The sequence below is a fragment of the Elephas maximus genome, chromosome 25 (assembly GCF_024166365.1).
Source record: "Elephas maximus indicus isolate mEleMax1 chromosome 25, mEleMax1 primary haplotype, whole genome shotgun sequence".
Taxonomy (NCBI): Eukaryota; Metazoa; Chordata; class Mammalia; order Proboscidea; family Elephantidae; genus Elephas; species Elephas maximus.
The window spans coordinates 37,876,934-37,886,736 of record NC_064843.1 but is presented as its reverse complement, the minus strand read 5'-3'; the positions used below and the strand labels follow the sequence as shown (position 1 = coordinate 37,886,736).

The following is a 9,803-nucleotide window of genomic DNA, read 5'->3' as shown; positions in this document are numbered from 1 at the left end:
TGTCATTTGCAATGAAGAAGTTGTTGGTGTTGCAAAATTCTATCATTCGATCTCCAGCATTGTTTCTATCACCAAGGCCATATTTTCCAACTACTGATCCTTCTTCTTTGTTTCTAACTTTCGCATTCCAATCGCCAGTAACTATCAATGCATCTTGATCTCTCCCCGTAGCAGGCAGAATTAATATTGCCAAACAATCTGAACTCACTTTGTGCTATCAGCCCCCTCCAAACACACTGATCACCTTTCAGTCCCCCTAGCCCATCAGGCCCTTCCCTATATTAGGGCCTTTGTACATGTCTCTCTACCTGGAACTCTTTTTTTTTTTTTTTTTGGTGAAAATATACACAACAAAACATATACCACTTCAACAATTTCTACATGTACAATTCAATGACATTGATTATATTCTTCCAGTTGTGCCGCCTTTCTTGACAACCTTTTCCAAACTATTTCACCATCATTAACACAAACTCACTGCCCCCCTAAGCTTCTCATATAACCTTTCAAGTTCCTGTTGTCAATTTGATCACATTTAGATGGTATTTTTTAAGAGTATAATACTTAATACAGACATTCTTTTATAAATAGACTAAATTATTATTTAGACACATATCTGTTAGTTTGTCATACTGTGGTGGCTTGCATGTTGCTGTGATACTGGAAGCTTTGCCACTGGTATTTCAAGTACCAGCAGGGTCAAGTTTGGTAGACAGATTTCAGCAGAGCTTCCAGACTAAGACAGATGAGGAAGAAGGACCTGGTAGTCTACTTCTGAAAAAACTGGCCAGTGAAAACTTCATGAATAGCAGCAGAACGCTGTCTGATATAGTGCCGGAAGATGAGCCTCTCAGGTTGGAAGGCACTCAAAATACGACTGGGGAAGAGCTGTCTCCTCAAAGTAGAGTCGACCTTAATGATGTGGATGAAGACAAGCTTTCAGGACCTTAATTTGCTGATGTGGCACAACTCAAAATGAGAAGAAACAGCTGCAAAATACATTAATAATCAGAACACGGAATTTATGAAGTATGAATCTAGGAAAATTGGAAGTCATCGAAAATGAAATAGAATGCATAAAGATTGATATCCTACAACTGGACCGGACCAAAAGCAAAGAAGTTTCCAGGATAAACTGAATGCTTTGAAGGTCAGCGGAGCAAGGGCGGGGGTTTAGAGACTATGGCTTAAGGGGACTTCTAAGTCAATTGGCAAAATAAACTCTATTATGAAAACATTCTGCATCCCACTTTGAAGTGTGGCATCTGGGGTCTTAAATGCTAACAAGCGGTCATCTAAGATGCATCAATAGGTCTCAACCCACCTGGATCAAAGGAAAATGAAGAACACCAAGGTCACGCGATAACTATGAGCCCAAAAGACAGAAAGGGCCACATGAACCAGAGACTTACATCATCCTGAGACCAGAAGAACTAGATGGTGCCCGGCCACAACTGATGACTGCCCTGACAGGGACACAACAGAGAACCCCTGAGGGAGCAGAAGAACAGTGGGATGCAGACCCCAAATTCTCATAAAAAGATCAGACTTAATGGTCTGACTGAGACTAGAAGAATCCCGGTGGTCATGGTCCCCAAACCTTCTGTTGGTCCAGGACAGGAACCATTCCCGAAGACAACTCATCAGACATGGAAGGGACTGGGCAACGGGTTGGAGAGAGATGCTGATGAAGAGTGAGCTACTTGTATCAGGTAGACACTTGAGACTGTGTTGGCATCTCCTGTCTGGAGGGGAGATGGGAGGGTTAGAAACTGGCAAAACCGTCACAAAAGGAGAGACTGGAAGGAGGGAGCGGGCTGACTCATTAGGGGGAGAGTAAGTGGGAGTATGGAATCAGGTGTATATAAGCTGATATGTGACAGACTGACTTGATTTGTAAACTTTCACTTAAGGCACAATAAAAATTATTTTAAAAAAAGATTGATATCTAGGTATTTGTGAGCTGAAATGGACTGGTATTGGCCATTTTGAATTAGACAATCAAATGCACTACTATAATGACAAATTCAAGAGGAACGGCATCGCATTCATCAATAAGAAGAACATTTCAAGATCCATCCTGAAGTACAATGCTGTCAGGGATAGGATAATATCCATACACCTACAAGACGACCAATTAATACAAGTATTATTCAAATTTATGCACCAACCACTAATGCCAAAGATGAGGAAATTGAAGATTTTACCAACTTCTACAGTCTGAAATTGATCAAACATGCAATCAAGATGCATTGATAATTACTGGTGATTGGAATTCAAAAGTTGGAAGCAACGAAGACAGATCGGTAGTTGGAAAATATGGCCTTGGTGATAGAAATGACGCTGGAGATCACATGATAAGACTTTTGCAAGACCAACAACTTTGTGACCCTAATACACTGAACCATGTTTTCTCCTTTTCAAAACGGGCAATTGAGAGGTTGACATAACTAATGCCATAATGATACTCTAAGTAGCCTATAAGTTCTTTTTGCTTGGTATTTTGTACACTCTCAGTGTCCTTTTTTTATTACACCAGTTCCGCTGGTCTCTTTACAAAGGGGTGTGGGGCCTTCTTGGCTCCTGCTGCCTTGATCTCCCTCCTTTTCTTTGATCTCTTGGGGGATGGCCTTCACCCTGCAAGGCAGTAGCTAGGAAGGCTGCCTGGCACTTTCGATCTGTAACCTTCTTTTTTTCTTGTTCCTTATCTCAGTTAGAGTCCAGATGTCTGGGATGCATATCTTTAGTCTAATAAAGAGTTTCTTGTAATCGTCTTGTGATGTATACTCATCTGACCATCTGTGGGCTACCTGCCTGAAGACACTATTTAACCCTTGCAAAAATGATATATAAGCTCTGATGCAGAAATTATCTTTCAGGACTCCATGAAGACAGACAACGTTGCTGTCAGGCTTCCTGTTGGTCTCACCTCCTAGTAAACTTTCTCTTTCTGACTTGGAATACCTTTCATTGGCTTGACTGCTCCAGGGCATGGGCCCTAATCGGGCCAACAGCTTCTTCACTGCAAACACCTTTTTTCAACTATGTAAACGGTGACTATACATATGGACCTTGCCAGATGGAAAACACAGGAATCAAATCAACTACATCTGTGGAAAGAGATGATGGAAAAGCTCAATATCATCAGTCATAACACAACCAGGGAACGACTGTGGAACAGATCATCAATTGCTCATATGCAAGTTCAAGTTGAAGCTGAAGGAAATTAAAACAAGTCCAGGACAGCCAAAATATGACCTTGAGTATTCCCACCTGAATTTAGAGACCATCTGAAGAACAGATTTGATGCACTGAACACTAATGACTGAAGACCAGATAAGCTGTGGGAAGCCATAAAGAACATCATCCATGAAGAAAGCAAAAGGTCATTAAAAAGATGGGAAAGAAAGAAAAGACCAAAATGAACTTCAGAAGAGACTCTGAAACTTGCTCTCGAACACAGAGTAGCTAAAGCGAATGGAAAAAATGAGGAAGTAAAAGAACTGAATAGAAGATTTCAAAGGGCAGCTCGAGAAGACAAAGTAAAATATTATAACGAAATGTGCAAAGACCTGGAGTTGGAAAACCAACAGGCAAGAACACACTTGGCATTTCTCAAGCTGGAAGAACTGAAGAAAAAATTCAAGCCTGGAGTTGTAATTTTGAAGGATTCTATGGGCAAAATATTGAATGACACAGGAAACATCAAAAGCAGATGGAAGGAATACACAGAGTCACTGTACCAAAAGAACTAGTTGACGTTCAACCATTTCAGGAGGTAGCATATGATCAAGAACCGATAGTATTGAAGGGAGAAGTCCAAGCAGCACTGAAGACGTTGGCAAAAAACAAGGCTCCAGGAATTGACAGAATACCAATTGACATGTTTCAACAGCACTGGAAGTGCTCACTCTTCTATGCCAAGGAATTTAGAAGACAGCTACCTGGTCAATCAACTGGAAGAGAGCCGCATTTGTGCTCATTCTAAAGAAAGGTGACTAAACCGAATGCGGAAATTATCAAACAATATCATTAACACCACACACAAGTAAAATTTTGCTGGAGATCATTCAAAAGCAGTTGCAGCAGTACATCAACAGGGAACCGCCAGAAGTTCAAGCCATATTCAGAAGAGGATGTGGATCAAGGAATATCATAGCTGATGTCAGATGGATCTTGGCTGAAAGCAAAGAATACCACAAAGATGTTTACCTGTGTTTTATTGACTATGTAAAGGCATTCAACTGTGTGAATCATAACAAATTATGGATAACATTGGGAAGAATGGAAATTCCAGAACACTCAATTGTGCTCATGAGGAACCTGTACATAGATCAAAAGGCAGTTGTTCGAACAGACCAAGTGGATACTGCATGGTTTAAAGTCAGGAAAGGTGTGCATCAGGGTTGTATCTTCTCACCATGCCTATTCAATCTGTACGCTGAGCAAATAAACAGAGAAGCTGGACTATATGAAGAAAAACACGGCATCAGGATTGCAGAAAGACTCATTAACAATCTGCAATATGCAGATGACACAGCCTTGCTTGCTGAAAGTGAAGAGGACTTGAAGCACTTACATGAAGATCAAAAACTACAGCCTTCAGTATGGATTACACATCAACATAAAACAAAAATCCTCACAACTGTACCAATAAGCAACATCACAATGAACCGAGAAAAGATTGAAGTTGTGAAGGATTTCATTTTACTTGGATCCACAATCAACACCCATGGAAGCAGCAGTCAAGAAATCAAAAGACACATTGCATTGGGCAAATCTGCTGCAAAAGACGTCTTTAAGTGTTCAAAAGCAAAGATGTCACTTTGAGGACTAAGGTGTGCCTGACCGAAGCCATGATATTTTCAAACACCTCATATGCATGGAAAGCTGGACAATGAATAAGGAAGACCAGGGAAGAATTGATGCCTTTGAATTACGGTGTTGGCGAAGAATATTGAATATGCCATGGACTGCCAACAGAACGAACGAATCTGTCTTGGAAGAAATAAAGCCAGAATGCTCCTTAGAAGCAAGGAAGGCAGCCTGGGATGAAGGATGCTGACGGGGTCTTGGGGATTGGGCCCTCAGGTCTCCCTCCAGGCAGATACCCGCGGCAGTGTTCCACTGTTCCTTTCTCTACCACTAGCAGGTTGTTTAGGAGTCCCCGGGGGGGCAAATAGTTAATTGCTAACTACAAACCAAAAGGTCGGCAGCTTGAGCCCACCCAGAAGTACCTCGGAAGAAAGCCTGGAGACCTGCTTCCAAAAGGTCACAGCCTTGAAAACCTTATAGCGGCAGTTCCACTCTGCAACACCTGGAGTGGCCATCAGTCAAAAGCATTCCACCACAACGGTTTTGGTTTTGGTTTTGGTTTTGGTTTTGGTTTTAGCTGGTTGCTTAGCAGCCAGCCGCGCCCCACCCCTCCGCCGCCACTAGGGGGCGAGTGGGCGGGGTAACGTAGGCGTGCGCGCGCGCGTGTGAGTGCGTGGACGCCTGCGCAGCACGGGCCGGCGATGTTTACGTCACTTCCTGTTTCTTTAGGGGAACGTGGCTTTCCCTGCAGCGCCTGTTTCCTGCTTTGCGTCTGTGTTCCAGGTCCCGTAGCTGGAGTCGTACCCTGAGCAAACCCTCGCCATGGACTCAGCCCTCCCCGACCCGCATAACGGCAGCGCCGAGGCAGGCAGCCCGACCAACGGCACGACGAGGCCGCCGTCCACGCCTGAGGGCATCGCGCTGGCCTATGGCAGCCTCCTGCTCATGGCGCTGCTGCCCATCTTCTTCGGCGCCCTGCGCTCAGTGCGCTGCGCACACGGCAAGGTAGGGTCAGCGGCAAAACTGGGCGGCTTCCCACCCATCATCCCGGGGCTGACATGGACCCTCCCCCTGCCCGCCGTAGACAGGACAGGCACCTCTCCTCCCCGAACACTGGCCGTTCCCGGCATTGATCATCATCGGCTCACCCTCCCGGGTCCGCATCCCGGGTTGAATTTTGATCCCTAGCATCTGGGCACCAACCCCCGAACTGACATCTTCCCCGCCCGGACCCAAATCCACCTCTTTCTCCGTGCTCCATGCCCGTGGCTGGCATCACTGTCAGCTGACCCTCACACTGGGATTCGGGATTCTAAACTTCCTGGACCCAGCCAGACCTGCCCCATCCCGGACTCTGGGTCCCGGATCTGTAACTGATGAGGCACTGGCCCCATTGAGCTCCTGAATGGTACAATCCCTTGTCATCCCTCAGTTAGGAACGCTGCCTCGCTCCACCGCAGGGCCAGCTCTGACATCCAGACCCAGCTGAAACTGTGACTTCTGTGTAGCTGACCTGGTGTGTGCTGTCCCAGAACCCTCACATCAGGCACTTATCTTTGCCTCAAAAAAATTAAATTAACCCAGGGATATAGCCGCAGCTGTCTCCCAGGTTTTCACAACACCTTCTGGAACCAGTTCCAGTCAGCCAGCCCCTCAGAACCTGACACCTTTGTGCCTCTTTTTAACCAGGCATAAACCCCTTTTTCTGCTGGTTTCTCTCTCCAGTTACTACCCAATCTTGGACCTGCATCTTGTCCCAGCCTGAGCCCAAACGCTGTTACTACCCAAGCCCCTGACTTTGCCTCCGAGTGATTCTTCTCCCCATCCCATCTAAGAAAATCCCTTTGCTAAATTAGGCCTAGCTGCTGTTGACCTCTCCTGTGAGACTGGGCCAGACCCCATCTCTGGCCTTCCTCGTCGTCTGTCCCATTGGACACCTAAGAAGACTTCAGCACCTCCACCCTTTGCCTCCTCTGCTTCTGCCCTATATGAAGGTCTCTGTACCCATTGCACCAGTGGCTTCCCACTTCCTGGCACCTTCTCTTCCCCACTGCTCCTCCCCCACCCAGACCTGCAGACCCAAGCGGAAGCTGTCTCACGCAAAGAGGACAGGCCCACAAAACAGCTGCCACTTTTAAAACTCTTCAAGCCCGGGTTCTCAAAACAGTACTTAGTTTGAGCAATGACCAAGGCCTGCCTCCATCCTTCCCCAAGAGCAGAGGACTTGCTGCTGGCTTGCTCGATGGTCAGAAGCAAAGAAGAGTAGTTAGGCGGGGCTTAGGGTCAGAGGTGACCCTGTTCTCCTTTCTATTCTGCCCCTTCTAAGTAGGGTTCAAGTGACCTTAAGCCTCCCTACCATGCCTGTAGGGAGACACTTCCAGCAGGGAGAAGTTCTGAAATAGACCAGCACAGAAGAGGTGATGGGCAGCATGGCATAAGGCAAGGGTAGCTTGATCAGAGTGGCTGTCAGAACTAACTCTCTTTGGCACCTTCTGCACATGCGTTAGGAATCTCTTCAGAAAACACCTTCCAGACAGCAGAATCCCCTAAACACCTACTATTGTCTTTGCTGGGGGAATGTTTCTGTGAAGACAAATGTACCAGAGCCCTGTCACCTAGGAATTCAGGGGTCTGGATGAGGGAGGAATAACTAGATCTGTGATAATATAAGTAGTACAAGTCGTGCTTGGAGTTGAGGGAGCAGGATTGCACATCTGGGCAAAGCAGGAGGCTTTGTGTTGGAGGTAAGCTTGACCTTGAAGTAGAGGAAACCAGTAAGCAGAGTTGTGGAGGCAAGAAGATGCAAGGCAGATCAGGAGCTAGTGGAAGGCCTGGTGTCGCTGGAACAGAGGGTATGATAGACGAGAGCTTTAGATCCACTGTAGGCCCAAATAATTCCCCACATGTTTCCTGGCAGGGTTGGAAGGCTGCGCACAATGTTATGTACTCTCAGTAGCCTCCCCCACCAGTAACCATGATGCTCACTTTAAACTTAACAAAGCACTTTATCATCCTTTTTGATGCTTGTACCACTGAGTGTGGTAGGCAGAGCCAGTTCTGTTGTCCCCATTATATAGCAGAAGAAACTGAGTCAAATAACTTCTGAGATCACACTGCCAGGTAGGAGCAGAACCAAGTGTGCCTAGTCCAGGGCTCTGTCCTTGATACCAGGTACCTCTAAAGACCCACACAGTGGCATTTTGGCCTAGGGAAAGGACAGGCCAAATGACTCTTTCTGCTCTCAAATTTCCTTGGTCATTTGGCAAGGAAAGGGAAAAGTTAATGTGGGGTTCTGGAGATTTCCCAATATTATTAGACCACAAACTGAGAAGGAGCATGTGGGGGCAGAATTCTTCCTGGGACCAAGAAGCCACACATCCCTAACAGGCCGCTTGTGGGGGGAAGGGGTGAAATCATGAGGAGGAGAAGGTGGAACATCCAGAAGTACCTTGGGAAGAAATAGCCTTGAGAGAAGCAGCCTTAGAGCAGTGCCTTTCCTGCCAGAGACCTACATCTCTCAGTATCTCGGGGAGAGTAGAGGAAACTATCTTGTTCACTGAATCCCTGCCCGAGCCATAGCTACCTGTCAAGTTGGTATAGAGTCCCTTGGCCTGTAACTCAAAGGAACCACTCAGCCAACAGGACTGGATGCCTGCTCTGTGCCAGCTCCGGGCTGGGTACCAGCGGTGCAGGGACAAAAAAGGCCGAGACCTGCCCTCCCAGAGCTCACAGTCACCAAGGAGAAACAGACAAGTGACCAGCCAACTAGGCTGAATACTGATACACTCCTGGAGGAGGCAGCAATTGTCTCTGCAGGGATGGGTGAGACCTCAGCAAGCAGAACAGGAAGAGAGGGAGGCATGGGACCCCAAGGAGTGTCCAGGAGTAGTGTGACATGAGCCCAGTACAGGGGCTTGGATGTCAGAGACAAGGAGATGCTCAGGAGCCTAGGGCCTTTCTAAGGAGCAGAATCCTGACAGCAAGGCCACAGTTAACCTTTGTAATTACAAAGATACCCTTGTAAAAATTGAATAATGCAGACATGTAAAGGAAAAGCTTCAGCACTACTCATTAGAAGTAACCCAATTTGTGTTTGTTGTGTAACCTTCCGCAGTTTGTTTCTATATACAAACTACATATCTGCCTGTGTACGTATACGTACGTACTTCTATTTTTGTAAAAGTTTATATACGCGTGCACTTTCTACTGTTGTAAGAGCATATATATCTATACACGTGGGCTTATATAGTACATACATGGCTCTGCAGTGTGATTTTTCCCCCTTTAACAATAAATCTTGGTCATTTTTCTGTGTTGGTACCTATAGATCTCCCTCATTCTTCGGTGGCAGGGAGGGTAGGCAACACATGCCCACGGTGCAGAATTCAGAAGGCACAAAGGTGCGCAGTGATAGCCTCCCACCCGCCCCAGCTGCCCACTTGCCGTCCCCAGAGGCAGCCCCTGTTCCCTCTTTTTCAGATCTGCATCTAGAGAGATTCAGTGCCTGTTATACAAATAAATCCCAGTTGGCGTCAAGTCAGCAGTGACTCGTGGCAACCCCGTGTGTGTCAAAGTAGAACTGTGCTCCACAGGGTTTCCACTGGCTGGATTTTTCTAAAGCAGATCACTAGGCCTTTTCCAAGGCGCCTCTGGGTGGACTCAAACTTCCATCCTTTCACTTAGCAGCCAAGTGCGTTAACTGTTTGCACCACTGAAATAATTAAGCGTGTGCTTTCCCGCTTTTTTGTTACAGAACTCTTTGTTTTGTTATATATCCATCCTTTTTTGCACCTTGCCTTTTCACTTAAGTGTCGGAGAGCGGGTCACATTAGTACATGCCGAGTTTTCGTGTCCTTTGCAACAGCTGTATGCTATCCCCCACCCCCTTCTTTGTTTCCAGCGGTGGTTCTCAAAGTGTGTCCCTGGGCAGCAGCCGCGGCAGTGTCACCGGGGAGCTTGTTAGAAACGCGAACTCTGAATCCGAAACT

The 9,803-nt window shown here is 46.4% G+C and overlaps 1 protein-coding gene across 4 annotated transcripts in view; it reads left to right on the top strand.

Moving 5' to 3' along the window:
• Positions 1-5,540: 5,540 nt before the first annotated feature.
• The window catches only part of HM13 (histocompatibility minor 13), a 51,870-nt gene continuing 47,607 nt past the window's right edge, over positions 5,541-9,803 (top strand). For all 4 annotated transcript variants that reach the window (XR_007515448.1, XR_007515450.1, XR_007515449.1 and 1 more), the window contains exon 1: positions 5,541-5,820. Coding sequence is in view for 1 of the 4 variants with exons in the window: in XM_049869783.1 (XP_049725740.1) it covers positions 5,638-5,820 (183 nt within the window). In the remaining 3 variants the exon portion in view is untranslated. The remainder of the gene's footprint in view (positions 5,821-9,803) is intronic.